Here is a 19,303-nt window from a genome sequence, read left to right on the forward strand (position 1 = left end):
CATGCAGCCCTTGCATGCGTGCTTGCACATACATGTACATACACAGACGTACTTATATACATACACAAATACATATGTGCACACACACACATACACTACACAAACACACACACATACACAACACACATATACACACACTCACATACATGCACACTGACATCCACTAAAACACCAAGGATTAATAATGCAGCTCTTCCATCCATCTGAGGATTTTACAATATTAAGTTCTTCTAACTCTGTAAAAATCCCAGATATTTTTAGGTGGGAGAGAAGAACAGGAAGCTGTAATGTTCATGTCTTTCCTACAAGCATTAAGAGCATAAATGAAGTGGAATCTTGGAGCTGGAATCACCGCTTGGGTTCAGCTTTCTCCATAGGCAAATGGAACTCATTGATTTTTTTTTTAGAATTTCAAGCTCACCCCTTCCCCTTCCACCGTCGGTCCTCCACACCCACCCAACTCCATCCATTATAAAATGCAATAATGGATCCTGTGACAGTTTTGACGATGAGTGTTCCAGATCCGTGATCAGTGAAACTGCTTACATCATGTGAGACACGTGCACATGCACCTATACACTCGCACACAATCGCACATGTACAACCCCCACACACACGCACGCACACCCGCATTTAAGGCGTGGGTATGGTTGAGTGGTAAGAAACTTACTTCATAACCACATGGTCTCAGGTTCAGTCTGATTGCATGGTGTTTTGGGCAAACGTCTTCTAATACTGTTTCATGCCAACCAAAACCTTGTGAGTGGATTTGGTAGACGGAAACTGAAAGAAGCTTGTCATATATATATATATATATATATATATACATACACACTCTGTTACTTGTCTCAGTCATTAGACTGTGGCCATACTGGAGCACTGCCTTAAATGGTTTTAGTTGAAGAAATCAACTCCAAGACCTATTCTTTGTAAGCCTTGTACTTTTTCTATTGGTCTCTTTTTGCTGCACCACGAAATTACGGAGATGTAAACACACCAACATCAGTTGTCAGGCGATTGTTGGGGGGACAAACATTGACACAAACAGACACATAGATTCTTGCCTGCGATAGAAAAAAGAACTGCAGAATCTCTAACAAAGCCCCTTTTCTTTATACTTTCTTCTTTTCCCTTTTTTTCTCTCTCTAAACTCAGTATGACCAAACTTTTGGCGATCCACATTTTGTATATTCTTCACCAGTCATTTCTAACATTATTGAATTTTGTGAACATTTAATCATTTAAACATGATGATCCACATTTTTTATATTCTTCACCAATCATTTTTGATATTATTGAATTTTGTGAACATTTAAACAGGTTTTCTACTTTGCAAATTAATTTTTTTTAAATGCCATACGTTTATACCATTCATAAGCAAAAAGTTGTTGAAACTAGTTTGGTATGTATGTAAATAAATTTATTTAAAAACAGTTACAAGTTTTTCAAATTCAGGTGCATTTTCAACAACAAATTCTCCTATACAGTTCTATATTTAAGGGATGAGGAATTCTGTACATTATTTACACTATTTACATTCGACGGATATTTGTCTTCATCTTGTTTGTTGTTAACACAACGTTTTGGCTGATATACCCTCCAGCCTTCTTCAGGTGTCTTGGGGAAATTTCGAACCTGGGTTCTCATTTCTAAGGTATTTTTTGATGTTGTTATTATTATTATTATTGTTCAGGTCACTGCTTGGAACACATATGGGTTAGATGGTTTCACCAGGGCTGGTAACCTAGAAGACTGCACCAGACTCCAGTCTGGTTTGGCATGGTTTTCTACAGCTGGATGCTCTTCCTAATGCCAACCACTCTCAAAGTGTAATGGGTGCTTTATATATCTATATCTATCTATATATATATATATATATATATATATAATTTATATAAAGGGCATTAACTGTGTAGTAATGCCTCATGCTTCGAGGGACTAAATAAGTAAAAAAACTATGACTTATTTAGTCCCTCGAAGCATGAGGCATTACTACACAGTTAATGCCCTTTATATAAATTATATATATTTATGGAAAAAAAATGAATTTTTTTTCATTATGAGATTTTTTTCATGCTGACTACTTGATAAATTCTTATAAAGATTTTATCCTATATTATATTATATATATATATGTATATATATATAATCTCTTCAGGCATCAGCATTATCATTACTTAATGTCCATTTTCCATGTTGATATAGGTACGACAGTTTTTTTTACCAGTGCTGGGAAGCTGGGAAGCTGGGAAGCTGGAAAGCTGTACCACGTTCCAGCCTGTTTTGGCTGGGTCTCTACAACTGGATGCCCTTCCTAACGTTAACCACTTTACAGAGCATGTTGGGTGCCTTTCACATGGATCAGCATGGAGGCAACATGTTTACATGTTTCCCCACAAGTCATAGAGAACAAGACTCCTCCATTGCACGCTATGTGGGCAGCCACTGCATTGATCTGCCTTTATGTCTGTCTAAGTAGATTAATATGTTCATGACTTATGAAGGAGCTACTGGCGTACTTTATACAGCTCCCTTTATACAGCTCCCTTTATACTCTTTTTCTTGTTATGTCAACAACAACTCCAGTGTGTTTCACCTTTGGACTTGGGTAAGGTCTTGCATGATGGTAAGAGATGAGTCTCTAGTAAGCTGAGTCCTTGAACCAGGTTTCAGTTTGTGGTAGAAATTATGTTACTTCATTTACGTTTTTGAATGCCATTGGAAACGCATGGACATCTCAACTTCAGTTTTCTCTAAAAGAAGAAATAACGTGGCTGTGTGGTTAGAAGCTTGTTTCCCAACTAAATGGTTCCAGGTTCAGTCCCACTGTGTGGCACCTTGGGCAAGTGTCTTCTACTTGTGAGTGGATTTGAGTGATGAAAAAAAAAATTGAAATAAGTCCGTTGTATATATGTATATGTATATATATTTATGTGTGTGTATCTTTGTGTCTGTGTTTGTCCCCCCCCCCCCACACACACACTTGACAACTTAGCAATTCAGCAAAAGGGACCAGTAGAATAAGTACTAGTTTACAAATAATAAGTCCTTGTGTCAAATTGTTTGACTAAAATCCTGCATGGCCGCAGTCAAATGACTGAAACAAGTAAAAGAAAAACATAATATCAGCCTTATATGTGTAGTTGAAAGAAAATTGTATTCTAAATCCTCTGATACACACAATGTATCAATTCTGTATGACGTGTGCGAGTATCTCTGTGTTTGAATATATGAGCATGTGTTTGTGTGTGAGAGAAGAAGAGAGGAAAACAGAGAGACAGATAGAAAGAACATGTAAGAGAGAAGATGAGAGCAGCTGAGAGACACAGTAAGAGTTAGTGAAAGAGAGAAAATGAGTTACTAAGAGAGTGAAAATCAATAAATTCTCTAAAAGAATTTAGATTAAATGAAATAAAACATTTGTTGTAAAATAAACAAATTAAATTTGAAATTTGAAATTTCTCTTTCCAATGCCATTTTGTGATGTTTAGCTTCAGGCGCAGTTCAGTGTGGATGATTATAGTCACTACCTCTTCACACCATGTGACCTCACCCAGTGGATTCTGAATCTTCTGCGCTATGACCTCAATGATACGGCTAGCAGCAACTCTAGCGAACACATTTTGGAAATCTGGGCTTATGAAGCGAGTCGCTTGTTCCGAGACCGGATTGTTGGTCCTGAGAGCCGCAGCAGGTTTGACCAGATCCTCATGTCCATTATACAAGCTGATTGGTCTGCTGATGTGTTGGATAAATTACAATGTAAATATATTTCACTTTTCCTTTTCTATTGTCCTTCATGTTTAGCTGTTGTTTTGCACCAAGTTAGTCCTGAGCAAGCAAACCTATTTGTTAGTCAAGTGTTTCAGCTGTGATCATTTTATCTTTCTGTATATCAGGGACTACAGTGTGCAAGTTAGGATAGAATTTGAGTGAGATTTGGCTGCTATTTTTAACAAGGCAAGCAACTTAGAATCTCTCTCAGTAACCTGTTTCTTTTCTCTTTTTTTTTTCTTTTTTTCACAAGCAGATATCAAAGATTATTGTTATTTTGTTTTGATTTTTTAGTAATTTCATTTGGACAACTTCACTGAATCAGTGATGTATAAGAATGAATGGCAAATACTTATGGTGGGGTCAGTGGTGATGGTCACAATCCCAACAATAGTGATAATAATAACCATAACAATAATCTTGATAGTAATTATTCTCTAATTTGGCCCGAGGGTCTCAATGTCTAACTACAATTTATTTCTAGTGAGCTCTTTTCAGGGATGAAAAGTCAAGTTACTTCCAGCAGAGTTTTATCTATAAACATAACAGTATGTAACTAAATAATAGCTCAGACTATCTAATGTGACTCTTTACCATTTTTTTATATTCACTACCAACAATCTAGAGAATAATGGTGATAATAATATTGTTGTAGATGATGATGATGATAAAAAAGACAAAATCAATATAGATACTTTAATAGTAAATAGGTCATCATCATCATTTAATATTTATTTTCCGTTCTGGCATGGGTGGGATGGTTTGATCAGAGCTGGCAAGCCGGAAAACTTTGATTTGGTTTGCGGCACCGGCACAAGGTTCTTACAGGGCAGTCATTCTGGGGATGTGACATTAACACTCCTCCTACTGTGAAGGACAGGTCTACTTGATAGTAAAGATTGTTTGCCAACATAACATGGCAGTCCTGGTTTAGGACTAATGTTGCTGTAATTTAGCCCCAGGAGACATCGTCTCCAGCTGGCTATACAACACAATCTGTGTCCTTATATTTTCGAACAAGGGAACCTAGCACCCCCACTCAGCTCAAAACAATATCTACTTGAGTCAATAAGCAAAACATATTTTTACAGTGAATAACCAGGCATCAGAAGACAGAAGGTAGGTGTGAAAACCAAACCCATTCTCTTCAGTTTGGTATTTGTGCCTAACCTTACCTATTGTCATGAATCTTGAGTAATGAATGAAAGAATATGATCACAAAAACAAGCAGCTGTGATGGGGTTTCCCCAAAGGGTCTTTAAAGTAATGTTACTCAATAGAGTGTGTAGCTTAGAAATCAGAGAAATACTCCAGGTAGAGCAAATACTTCTCTGAATTGAGAGATCACAGCTCTGACACTATGGACATGTGATGAAAATGTCTTGAGAAAGAATGGCTTGACAGGTTTTATGGGTGAAACCAGCCAGCAGTAGACCCAATGGTAGACCACAAACAAGATGGTCGGATAATATCCATGAGCTCGGCTGGACTTGCTTGGAGATCCAGTCATATGAATTGGAGATGACAGGACTCAATGGAAGGCATTCTTGAAGACTCTTTCCTCTTGACTTTCCCTGGAATAACTGAACAAAGAAGATGAGATGAGATATGATAAAATATTTTTACAGTGAATAGGTTAATAAATAGAATATTTAGCACTGAATAAAATATGATTCTATACTTGAACAGATCAATAAATAAAATATTTTAATTATGAATAGGTCCATAAATAGAATGTTTAAACTCATTTCACACCAATCCAACTGAGACCACCTCTAATTCTATAACACAAACTTTATGCTTTAAAGTGAGCTAATTAAAAATCTTTCATCAAAGTTTCATATTAATTTATGCCCTAAACTCCAGCTGAATAAAGACAAAGTTACTTTACTATGTTCTTAAGTACTTTCAAAATTAATTGAAACAGTGAGTAATATGCAATAAAATATGAAACAGAGAATAGGACAAGCTAAAATACTTATCTGTGAATAGGACAATATGGGACAATATATATTTTGACAGTGAATAAAGACCCACCTCAGTCATGAATGACCATGGGATTGCATGGAATAACATGAGAGTTCCTCTCCAAGGCACAAGTCTAGGTAAGGTTGTTTATAGAAGACCAGTAGTTGCCCATGCATACCAGCCTCTCCTCTCCATGCCACACCAGCAATATTATCTAATGGAAAGGCAAAGCCTGATACAGCTTGGCACCAGTGATGTTGCAACTCATTTCTACAGCTGAGTGTACTGGAGCAACATGAAATAAAGTGTCTTGCCCAAAAACACAACACACAGCCTGGTCCAGGAATTGAACTCACTACCTCATGATTGTAAGCTCGATGCTCTAACCACTGAGCCATGCACCTGTGAATAACACTACATAAATTATATTTCTGTGCAATAACATCAAGAGTTAAGATGTCATAAGTTTAATCTAGACTTTACCCAATTTCCTTGTCTTTCTTTCTCACAGCTTTTTATCATGTCACTTGGGGCAGCAGATCAACAAACTCAAGTGCAACTTCCCAGAAAATGAATGGCAAACCTCTCGGTCGGCTCTCAAGAGATGATCTGAAATCTGTTATTGAGAAAGGACTACGAGCATTTTGTAAGTTTGTTTTTCTTCTTTGTGGAAATTTTGTTGTCCTTTCTTCAAACAAGTTGTGGGCTTCCTGCAACCCATGGGACTGCATAATTGGCATGCCTAAATGAAAAATTACATTAATTTATTATAGAGGTATGATTGTATGGTTAAGAAGCTCATTTTGTAGCCATATGGTTTTGGGTTCAGTTCCACTACACAACACCTTGGGCAAGTGTCTTCTATTATAGCCCCAGGCTGATCAATGCCTTGTGGGTGAATTTGGTAGATGGTAACTGTGGAAACCTGTCATGTATATGTGTGTGTTATATATATATATATATATGTATTTGTATATATATTTATGTATATATATGTGTGTGTTTATATATATATATGTGTGTGTGTGTGTTTCTCTCCCCACCACTTGACAACCAGTATTCATTTGTTTACAGCCCTGTAACTTAGCAGTTCAGCAAAAGAAGCCAAAGGAATAAGTGCCATCTTTAGACTTGGTTTAGATTTGGATGCAACTGGTATGAATTAAAGCAAAGCCAAAACATAAAAATAATATGATCTAGAAATCAAAATACAAAAGATGTTGCATCTTAAAGCAGAAACTCTCCCTGTTGTTGTAGGTACCTTTGGTTTGATAAAAAAAAGGGATGTCAGAAATTACTGGATAACATCCCAAGAGTCTCATATCTCACAGGAATCCTGAAGATTGCATTGACAACCATAAAAACTTCCGATCAGCTTAAATATTTTGTGCTGTGTTGTATTATATGAATGTATTTCTGTACTGCCCACCTCACTTTCCCAAACTCTCAGTTATGTCTAGACATTTCTTAACCTTCACTTGCCCTAGGCTGCTGGTTGTGACCTGGCAAACGATTGTATCAAACACAGATTAAACACAAAATATTGATGATAATAATAATAATACAATGTTGTGTCCTCATTTGTATTTGGTAAGCATATACTATGCTCTCCCAATTACAATGCAATCTTAAATATAAGGTAACTTTTGTACCTAAAAATCAGTAATATATTTTTACTTCTTATTTTTATTTCACACCCAGATATAATGCTTTCTCATGCTGCCCCACGATTGTGATTCCAATATTTTGAATAAATTCTACATTATGCATGAATAAATACTAAAGTTAATGCTTGGTGTGTTTTTGTTCTTTTTTTGTCTTTTCAGGTTATGAAAACAAGATGGACGACATGTTGATATTCAAGGAAGTCATCGATCATATTGCTCGTGTTGACCGAGTCTTGACCATGGCTGGAGGCTCCCTGTTGATGGCCGGCAGCTCTGGTGTTGGCAGACGATCTGCTGTCAGACTAGTAGCTTTCATGCACCAAATGCATGTTTTTAGTCCAAAGGTCTCCAGGTCTTACAGCATCAAACAATTCAAACTTGACTTAAAAGGGGTAAGCCTGCTTGCTGGTTTATTTACTTGGAAAGTTTACCATTGCATGATGGGATTATGTAGCCATCATATTGGATGGGTGGACAGTGAGGCTCAAATTGCTAGTATATTTTGTATGGTCAGTTGGAAGGTTTGTATTTAACAAAATGTCTGTTGTTGATATGTATGAAAATCAACAATGGACATAGGCCTATGTGGTTAAGAACCTCACTTTGTAACCACAAGTTACCGGTTCAGTTTCACTGCATAGCACCATGGGCAAGTATCTTCTGCAATAGCTCTGGGTGACCAATGCCTTGTGAGTGAATTCTGTAGAAAGAAACTGTATGGAAACTTATTGTGTGTGTGTGTGTGTAAAAATATACATGCACATATATACAAGGGGGTACTGAAAAGTTCTTGGCTTTAAGGGTATCGCAAACGGCCTGGTTGAAGGCCCAACCTTCCGAGTTCTTTTACAGGGATTAGCAAAACTGAAGGACCACTGCAATAAATATGTGAATTTGAGAGGGGAATGTTTTAAATAAAATTATAATAAATTGATCCTCCTGTATTTTCTCTTATCCAAAGCTAGGAACTGTTCAGTACCCCCTTGTGTGTGTGTGTATATATATATATGTGTGTGTGTGTGCGTGTAAGAGAGACAACTGTGCTGATATGGTCATGTGATGCAGATGGATGAGGACAGCTGTGTAAAGAAGTGCCAATGTCTAACTGTGGAGAGAACCTGTAGTAGAAGTAGACCTAGGAAGACATGGGACGAGGTGGTGAAGCATGATCTTTGAATTTTGGGCCGCCTCACAGAGGCAGTGACTAGTGACTGAGACCTTTGACGATCTGCTGTGCTTCAGAAGACTTGTCAAGTCAAATGAAATTGTAGTCATGGCCGATGCTGGTGTCACATAACTGGCACCCATGCTGGTGGCACATAAAAAGCACCTTTCAAGTTTTGGGCCTCATGGAGGCAAAGTGGCTGAGCTCCTTTCAAGTGTTGGGCCTCATGGAGGCAATGACCGTGACCTTTGGCATTATGTCATGCTTGAGAAGACCCATCAAGCCAAGTAAAATTGCAGTTATGACAGATACCGGTGTCATGCAAATAGGACCTGTGCCAGTGGCATGTAAAAGCACTCATTACACTCTTGGAGTGGTTGGCATTAGGAAGAGCAACCATGCCAAATTAGACTGGAGTCTAGTGCAGCCTTCCAGCTTACCAGCTCTGGTCAAACCATCCAGCCCTGGCAGCATGGTCAATGGATGCTAAATGATGATGATGATGATGAATATGATTATATATATATATATATATATATATATATATATATATATATATATATGTATATGTATATATATATCCATGGCTGCGTATAAGTAGTTTGCTACATGGTTACAAGTTCAGTCCTACTGCTTGGCACCTTGAGCAAGTGTCTTGTACTGCAGCCTCAGGTTGACCAAATCCTTGTGAGTGGATTTGGTAGATGGAAACTGAGAGAAGCCTATTATAGATGTGTGTGTGTGTAAGTCTTTATGTTTGTCCTCCACCACTGCTTGGCAACTAGTGTTGGTGTGTTTATGTCCCTGTAACTTAGAGATTCAGCAAAAGAGACTGATGGAAAAAAAGTACCTGACTTGAAAAGAACATAAGTACTAGGGTTGATCCATTTGACAATTTTTTCAAGGCAGTGCCCCAGCATGGCCACATTTCAATGACAAATAAGTAAAAAACAAAAAAATATTTAGTTTGATATTTATTCCATTTTTCTTTAGGTTTTATGTTTTTGACTTTTGATGTTACATCGCCATGGTAACACTTTCTTTTCATTTCTGTCATGGCAGTTGTTCCAGTTGAGTGGTATTGAAGACCAACATGTTCTTCTTCTCATAGAAGACCACACCATTTTTGACTCAGCTATGTTGGAATTGGTGAACAGCCTACTGTCTGCTGGAGAAATCCCTGGACTCTACACACCAGAAGAACTGGGACCTTTATTGCAGCCTCTCAAAGACACAGCATCAGAATGTGGCTTCACTGGGTCTTTGTTTTCTTTCTTTGTCTCTCGTAAGTACAAGACTGTTTAACTTTATTCTCAGAATGACACACTAAGAGTATGATTGTATTGTGAAGTTCTGTATTCTCCCTCTCTCATATTCATCTTGTACTTTGAAGGTATGCTCTCACCATCTCTCTTTCTCTCTCTCTCTCTCCGGCTGGGGGACACATGTATTCACTTCACCAGCAAGACACTTGTTCCTGTCCTACCATACATTCACATCATCATCATCATCGAATGTTTTAAATCCAGGTTTGCCCCCCATTGGCCCAGGGCGGCTGGATCTACCTCAGTGCCATAGCAACCGCCCTCACACTATCTCGCCATCTTGCCCAGTTTGGGGTGTCCTCCTTTTTCAAACCAACCCTCCCAATCTTCACCTCCACCTGTCCCCTCCACCTGTCCCCTCCACCTTTTCCTCAGTCTACCTCGCTTTTGCATTCCATAAAAACCCTGCCAAATCAGGCACAATAGCCTGGGGTAGTCTTCTACCTGGTCGGCTCCTGTCAACCAAACTACCCATGCATTCATGGAAGATGGGCATTAAACAATGATGATGATGATGTGCGTATGTGTGTTTATGTCTGTGTTTTTCACACTCCTCCATCACCACTTAACAACTGGTGCCGATTTGCTTGCATCCTAGTAACCTAGCAGTTCAGCTAAAGAATTGATAAAATACATACCAGACTGAAAATCCTAAAAGAAAAAAAACAAGTATTGTGGTCAATTTGTTTGACTAAAACCCTTCCTGGTAGTGCTCCAGCTTGGCCGCAATCCAGTGACTGAAACAAATATAAAGTAAGCGAAAGTACAAGAAGATTGTATTTATTTGGTTTACATGGTTCCATTCTTCTAATAAGATCTAAATCCTAATGGAGACTATGATTTGCAACAATCTAATCTCGGTGAAAACCTGAAATGTCATGATTCAATTAATTAACTGAGTACAGCTGATGTGACCATAATTTATCTCTTTACTTAAGAATTTGGAATGGAACTGAAACTTTCCCATTGTATTAGTAATGTAGGTGAGATAAATCCATTGGCAAAATGGGAAGTATTTGTATGAATGAAAACTAAAAGCTGATTTCAAATTATGGCACAAGGCCTGCAATCATGTGGGAGGGGTAAGTCGATTGCATTGAGACCAGTATTCAACTGGTACTTGTTGTATCGACTCCAAAAGAAGGAAAAGCAAAGTGCACCTTGCCAGAATTTGGATTCTGAATGTAAAGATGAATGAAATGTCACTTATGTCACTATATAGGCGTAGGAGTGGCTGTGTGGTAAGTAGCTTGCTTACCAACCATATGGTTCTGGGTTCAGTCCCACTGCGTGGCACCTTGGGCAAGTGTCTTCTACTATAGCCTCGGGCCGACCAAAGCCTTGTGAGTGGATTTGGTAGACGGAAACTGAAAGAAGCCCGTCGTATATATGTATATATATACATATATGTATGTGTGTTTGTGTGTCTGTGTTTGTTCCCCCACCATCGCTTGACAACTGATGCTGGTGTGTTTACGTCCCCGTAACTTAGCGGTTTGGCAAAAAGAGACCGATAGAATAAGTACTAGGCTTACAAAGAATAAGTCCTGGGGTCAATTTTCTCGACTAAAGGCGGTGCTCCAGCATGGCCACAGTCAAATGACTAAAACAAGTAAAAGAGTAACCGTTTTGCCCGGTATGCTAACAATTCTGCTAGTTTGATGCTTTTACTGGTTCTAATTTGGCTGGTTCTTTATTTATCTGTCATTTTGTTTTCCTCCCATCTGTTGTAGGTGTGAAGAGAAACCTTCATGTTGCTTTGATAATGGACTTTAAGAACCAGACATTTGCCATCAACTGTGAAAGCAACCCAGCACTTTACAAGTACTGTGCAGTTCAATGGATGGATTCTTGGAGTCGTGACAGCATGCTCAAGGTAGGAAAATTGTTTTATAAATTCTAATTTTTGGTTGTGATTTACTCAAAAGAAGGGCATATACACTTAAGTTTTTGCAAGGACTCAGAGAGCATATGAGACATTTTGGCACAGCCACTTTGGCACCATCTACTTGGCATCAATGCTGACTTATTTGACATTAGACGTTTTAATGCTTCTCTCTTTTTAACACTTTAGCATTGAAATTATTCTTTGCTAGCAAAGCCACAGTGTAACATTTTGTAACATATATTTATAAAGCAGCCATCAGGAATGTGTTTAATATGTAATTGGTCTATCCAATAGTATTACATCACTAAAGTTAGTGGATGTTTAAGCAATGAGTTCATGGATAGTTGATAGACTGGATATGATACTGATAAAAGGGCAATAACTCTTGAAATATGCATATACACACAATTTTTTTTTATTACTCTTCGATTAACATATTCATATACAAAACATCACAATTTTCAATACTGGCTCTGAATTCTATGTATAATCTGTAGAGATAAACTTTAAAATCAAATTATTCTGTAAAATGTAATGCTTATTCATTTACATTATTTTGAATTAATCTTAATTATCTCATAGCTTTGAGATTTCAGTGATGTGATTGTTTATGTTTTTAGAATGACATTGTAGGGTAGGTATAAGAAGCCAGATCTAGCTGGTTTGAACATAAAACAGGGAGAATATTTGGGCCAGATATGACTAATTTAAATTCTAAAGGATTAATGTTTCTTTCATTCTCCTCCCTCCTTTCTCTCTCTCTCTCTCTCTATATATATATATATATATGTGTGTGTGTGTGTGTGTGAGCATCTAGTTATGATTGTATGTATGTGTAATGTTTCTCCCTTTATCCCTCTCTCCCCCACTCTCTCTGTATTTGTATGTGTGTGTGTTTCTCCATGCACGTGTATATGTATTTGTCTCCGTTGTCAAAATACGCCCTCACCAAACAAGCTGAATGTGCAGCCAGCCATGCCAAACCACCAGTATGTCCAAACAGTTGTCGCCAGTTATATCATTCCACTGAGAGAATGGTAAGAAGGAAGAAATATCCCGATATCCTGAAACTGAAGACTAGATATGTGTGTGTGTGTGTGTGTGTGTGTACTGGACATGTTTCTTCTTCTGTTGCTCAAGACTGGTCATTGCTTTTTAAGTCAATTTACATGCTTCCTTTTCCATTCTAGATTCCAGAAATGTTGTTGGCAGAAAAACCTAAAGAAGCCACTAAAGACAACCAGCGCAGCCAACGTCACTCTCACTCAGGAAAGGATCACCCCTTCAAGGCATTCCTGCAGATCCATGAAGCATGTCATGAGTTGAGTGCCACTCCAAGACGTTACATTGCTTTCCTCAACACCTACTTGTCTGTCTATCAACAGAAGAAGGAGAAGGTTGCACAGCAAATCCAGCACTTACAGGTACACACAACACTGGGGGAACCGCTATATCAGTGTTTCTCAACCGTTTTTACCTATGGACCCCATTGATTCCTGTTTTATTCCCCGTCGTCATCTGATGGTTAAATAAACCCTTTTATATTTTCATAGTTGAATATTATTGGTTTTGAATTTTGGCACAAGGTCAACAAGTTTGGGTGTAAATCAATTACATTGACCCCTGTGTTCAACTGATTCTTTATCAATCATGAAAGGATGAAAGGTAAAGTCGACCTCGGTGGAATTTGAACTCAGAATGTAAAGACAGATGAAATACTGCTAAGCAATTTGCCCGGCATGCTAATGATTCTGCCAGCTCGCCACCTTAATCACATAACAATAATGTTTTCAAATTTGGGAACAAGGTCAAAAACTTCAGGGGTGAGAGGATAGTCGATTACATTGACACCAGGCTACAATTGCTACACATTTTATCAACTCTCAAAAGATGTAAGATAAAGTCGACCTCAGTGGAATTTTTAACTCAGAACCAAGGTTTCAAGCTATTTTCAGCAAAATAAAATAATCTGCTAGGCCAACTATCATCAGCAGGAAAGCCAAGATTAACAGATAAATATGAGGCAATACATAGAAACATGCCTCATGCATTTCTCTTATGTGTTTAAATGTACATTGTATGTATTTATATGAATAATATATAGTCTATGGACTAGTTTTTTTCTTCTCGCTAGACCATTGGTAGCAAAAAGAATTTCTAAATTTTTTTGCTACCCTGAGATTTATTAATATATATATATATATATATATATATATATATATATATAAATTATAAATTTCTAAATTTTTTTGCTACCCTGAGATATATATATATATATATATATATATATATATATATATATATATATATATATGTATGTATATGTATATATATACTCTTTTATTCTTTTACTCTTTTACATGTTTCTGTCATTTGACTATGGCGATGCTGGAGAACTGTCTTAAAGGTTTAATATAGGGTCTGAATTTGGAGAGGATTTTCTATTTGATAGCGAAACTGATCCCTTTGTCTTTAAGTTTCCAGATTAAAGCTGAAAGAGTTGTTGAATGTCTCTTATCACAATACCAAAAGTTTGAAAGATGGTTGTTATATCTGGATTCAAATTTTCCTTCCACAGCTCCGATTTAACATTTTGATATCTGTTACAACCATTGTCATGATTCACTGAAACCCCGTGCTTCAGAAACAATGGAAGATATACCATGCTCCTGTCTAAGAGATTTAGATTTGTCTCTACATATGCATGCAGATTGTATGTATGTATGTATGTATGTATGTATGTATGTTTGTATATGTGTGTCTTTGTATATGTATTTGTCTCCACCACCACTGATGTTGGTTTGTTTACATCCCTATAACTTAGTGATTCAGTAAAAGGGACTGTTCGATTATTCGAACAGAACCTGACTTTAAAAATATCAACTTGGGTTAATTTGTTCAACGAAACTCAAGGTGAAGCCCCAGCATGGACACATTCCACTGACCGAAACATGTTAAAAATACAAGATTTTAAAAAATGAAAGATTGATAATCAAGGTGTTATAGAGTTGATCTTACAATTCAGCAGTGGCAATTTTTTTTGTGGCTTTTTTTTTTTTATCCTTTTTAATATCTTGTTTCCCTTTTGTATCTCTAGGCTGGTGTGTCCAAGCTGAACGAGGCTAAGGAGTTGGTTGCTGAACTGAAGGCAAAAGCAGCGACTCAAAGCCAGCTTTTGGTTGAGAAGCAATCCCAAGCAGATGCTGCACTGAAAGAAATAACTAAAAGTATGGTGGTAAGTACTTCCGTCCTATATATATATATATATATATATATATATATATATATACACACAAATGGCTCAGTGGTTAGACCATCGAGCTTACTATCGTGAGGTTGTGAGTTCGAATCCCAGTCCGAGCTGCGTGTTGTGTTCTTGAGCAAGACACTTTATTTCACGTTGCTCCTGTTCACTCAGCTGTAGAAATGAGATGCAACGTCACAGGTGCCAAGCTGTATCGCCCTTTGCTTTTCCCTTGGATTAACATCAGTGGCGTGTAGAGGGGAGGCTGGTATGCATGGGTGACTGCTGGTCTTCCATAAACAGCCTTGCCCGGACTTGTGTCTGGGAGGGTAACTTTCTAGGTGCAATCCCATGGTCAGTCATGACCGAAGGGGGTCTCAGCACACACACACACACACACACATAGATATATATGCACCCCCCCCCACACACACACACATATATGTATGTTGGTAGAGCATCAGACTTTTATAGGTCAACCTTAGTAATCTGAGGGTCATGGGTTTGTGTCACTATGCAGGCCTATGACTTTTCATAGATGCAGGCATGGCTGTGTGGTAAGTAGCTTGCTCACCAACCACATGGCTCCAGGTTCAGTCCCACTGCATGGCACCTTCGGCAAATGTCTTCTACCATAGCCTCAGGCCGACCAAAGCTTTGTTAGTGGATTTGGTAGATGGAAACTGAAAGAAGCCCAACGTATATATATATGTATGTGTTTGTCCCCCCCCCCCCACCATTGCTTGACAATCAATGTTGGTGTATGTATGTCCCCGTAACTTAGCAGTTCAGCAAAAGAGACCAGTAGAGTAAGTACTAGGCTTACAAGGAATAAGTTCTGGGGTCAATTTTCTCGACTAAAGGTGGTGCTCCAGCATGGCTGCAGTCAAATGTCTGAAACAAATAAAAGAATATATAAATTTTATACAAGAAGATGGATGTATAAACTTTTATATAAATTCTGTACATTTATCCAACTCAAGGAATAACTATATGTGTGTATACATATCAATCTATCTATCTATCTATATATATATATATATATATATATATATATATATATATATATTGACGATGGATAACACAGAGGGTTCTTCATCTAGTAATTCTTTTCTCCTATCTAAATTTCAGTTACCTGATGAGACCGTTTTTTTTTTTCCCTCATGATGTAATCATTGCAACCAATGTGTCTGAAACAGCTGTAGTAAATCTTTAAACCCATATGTACAGAATAGAAAGACACAAAAAATTAAGGGAAGAAGATATGTTATTACAGGTCTGACAGCTGTTTCTGGGGGCTCAGAATTATGTCATAATATTGGCAGATGTAGTTCGTAAAAGTCAAAGATATGCAACCAATAGTGGAAGCATAAAAACGTTGGGTAAATTTGGGCTCTATCTTCAGGGTAGAGAGACAGGAATCTAACATTTCAAATCATAATGCAGGGAAATTTAAAGGTAGAATGGGTGAAGACAGCTAACCTGGGATTAAACAACCACTACTGTAATATACACATGCTTTAATTTGACTAAATTCAGATTTTCAAATCATGGAAGTTATCTAAATTTGCACAACCTTCCAACCCACTCTAACGAAATAATGCAAAATAGCAAGATAGAAAGCTGTTTCAGTATAGAATATAATTCAGTTACTTTTCTTCTGTTTAGGATGCAGGAGATCAGAAAAACAAGATGGTTATTTTGAAACAGAAGGCAACACAAGAAAACCAGAACCTTGAATCACGCAAGAAGAAAATCGATGATGAGCTAGCTGAGATTGAACCCCTCGTGAACGAAGCTAAAAAAGCTGTTGGTAGCATTCAGAGTGACGCATTGTCTGAAATCCGTTCATTGCGAGCACCACCAAACACCATCCGCTGCATTCTTGAAGCTGTACTCTGTATTATGGGCATTTACGATACATCTTGGGTTAGTATGAAAAGGTTAGTGTCACAATCATGTTTTGTTTATTTTATTTTTTAATTAGAGGAATACCATTATCAAGTTGTAGCCCATCCTACATAACTGATGTACCTGAAGATAAAATATCTACAAGATTTCTAGCACCATCATTCTCATTGTAATTTTAACATGCATTTCCTATATTTATACAGGAAGGACATTGGTGTTAAGAAAGACATCAAGCCATAGAAATCATGCCAAAGTAGATATTGGAGCTTGGTACAGTCTTCTGACTTGCTAGCTCCTATCAGAGCATCTAAACCATCCCAATATGGAAAACAGACATTAAATGATTATGATGATGATATATATATATATATATATATATATATATATATATATATATATATATATATATATATATATATATATAGATAGATAGATAGATAGATAGATAGATAGATATTTATATATAAAAAATACAAAAATGGGAACAAGAATGTAAAACATCCAGACAGTTGGGTGATACAAAAAAAGGGACAACAAAACATCCAGACAGATGATACAAAGAAAACAAGGACGGGTCATTTGGAGTTTTCTTTCTTCAGTCGAGTTTCAGATTATCTTTGCAATTTCAGCTGGTTATAATGCATCGCTACGCGTCTATCCACAAATCACCTATTTCTTAAGATCACAGTCCGTATTCTTGGGATCATTACAGAGTAGTCCGTAGTATCCATGGGCACCAGGTTGATCAACTTCATGAATTCATTTCTCCAAGTGATATAACAATAATGGATATCTGCTAGAGGGATATTTATCCTTTTTGACCAGTGTAAAGGCTGAGTGAGTTAATGATTACAGTGTACTATGGACTATACTGTAATTGTCCCAGGAATACGGACTGTGATTTGTGGAATCATGCGTAGTGATGCATTAAATGGCGTTATTATTACAGTGTGTGTGTGTGTGTGGACAAACAAAAGAAAGTGGTACTCAACACATTTGCTTGGAGTTACATGTATTATTTAATAACCGTTTGACTCAGCTCCATGCAGCTTATAGCTTTGTAGGCTCGTCAAACAAACCTATCTTGTCACACACACACACACATACACACATACACATATATACACTGACACATATATTGTTGATAATCTATATGCATGTTGTCATTTTGTCGTCAGCTTTTTAGGGAAAAGAGGAGTGGAGAAAGACATCCAATCATTCAACGCTCGCAGGATCACTCCCGACATCAGGAATGTTGTAGAAGAACTTCTGAGGAAAAATAAGGACGCATTTGAAGCAAAGGTAAGCCATAGCAGCTTTATTTTCATCATCATCATCACAACTACCAGTATCTCCTTCATATCTTTCTGTTCCTTTTCCTCAAGGACCCTTCCTTCATTTATCCATTTTCATCTTCTCCCTTTGATGATATCCTAAAGGCCCTCACTTTCACGTGTGTGTGTATGTATGTGTGCTCTCTTTTACTCTTTTACTTGTTTCATTCATGTGACTGCAGCCATGCTGGAGCACCACCTGTAGTCGAGCAAATCGACCCTAGGACTTATTCTTTGTAAGCCTAGTACTTATTCTATCGGTCTCATTTTGCCGAACCGCTAAGTTACAGGGACGTAAACACACCACCATCAGTTGTCAAGCGATGTAGGGGGGACAGACACAGACACACAAACATATACACACACATACATATATATCTATATATATATATATATATATATATATATATATACACATATATACGACAGGCTTCCTTCAGTTTCCTTCTACCAAATCCACTCACAAGGCTTTGGTCGGCCCGAGGCTATAGTAGAAGACACTTGCCCAAGGTGCCACGCAGTGGGACTGAACCCGGAACCATGTGGTTGGTAAGCAAGCTACTTACCACACAGCCACTCCTGCGCATATTTTTTTTCTTTTTTGTGCTAATGAATGTACATCAGCATCATTTAACGTCTGTTTTCCATGCTGGCATGGGTTAGACTGTTTGACTGGAGCCTGTAAGCTGGAAAGCTGCACCAGGCTCCAGTCATCTGTTTTGGCCTGGTTTCTACAACTGGATACACTTCCTAATGCCAACCACTTTACAGAATGTACTGGATGTCTTTTACATGTCACTGGCATGGGTGCTTTTTATGCATCACCTGTATCACCAGCTCCAACCACAACCACAATTTCACTTAGCTCGATGTGTCTTCTCAAGCAGATTTCTTTTAAAAAAAGAATTATTTATTATTTGCTCAGGAGCCCAGGTGGATGGTAAAGTTAGATACAAGGGTCCAGGTTATTGGAATAAAGTCCTTACATCTGGCATTTTATGAGGGTAGAGGCATTGCCAAAATCACT

At 37.6% G+C, this 19,303-nt stretch overlaps 1 protein-coding gene across 2 annotated transcripts in view; it reads left to right on the forward strand.

The window, feature by feature from the left end:
* Window positions 1-19,303, forward strand: part of LOC106875444 (cytoplasmic dynein 2 heavy chain 1) — a 309,460-nt gene that overhangs the window by 221,059 nt on the left and 69,098 nt on the right. For both annotated transcript variants that reach the window (XM_089338346.1, XM_089338347.1), the window contains exons 45-53: window positions 3,492-3,762; window positions 6,254-6,388; window positions 7,569-7,801; window positions 9,637-9,859; window positions 11,633-11,775; window positions 12,978-13,211; window positions 14,885-15,022; window positions 16,700-16,974; window positions 18,121-18,244. In XM_089338346.1, the coding sequence (XP_089194472.1) occupies window positions 3,492-3,762; window positions 6,254-6,388; window positions 7,569-7,801; window positions 9,637-9,859; window positions 11,633-11,775; window positions 12,978-13,211; window positions 14,885-15,022; window positions 16,700-16,974; window positions 18,121-18,244 (1,776 nt within the window). The remainder of the gene's footprint in view (window positions 1-3,491; window positions 3,763-6,253; window positions 6,389-7,568; window positions 7,802-9,636; window positions 9,860-11,632; window positions 11,776-12,977; window positions 13,212-14,884; window positions 15,023-16,699; window positions 16,975-18,120; window positions 18,245-19,303) is intronic.

Source organism: Octopus bimaculoides, chromosome 20 (assembly GCF_046866305.1).
Source record: "Octopus bimaculoides isolate indiv1 chromosome 20, ASM4686630v1, whole genome shotgun sequence".
NCBI lineage: Eukaryota > Metazoa > Mollusca > Cephalopoda > Octopoda > Octopodidae > Octopus > Octopus bimaculoides.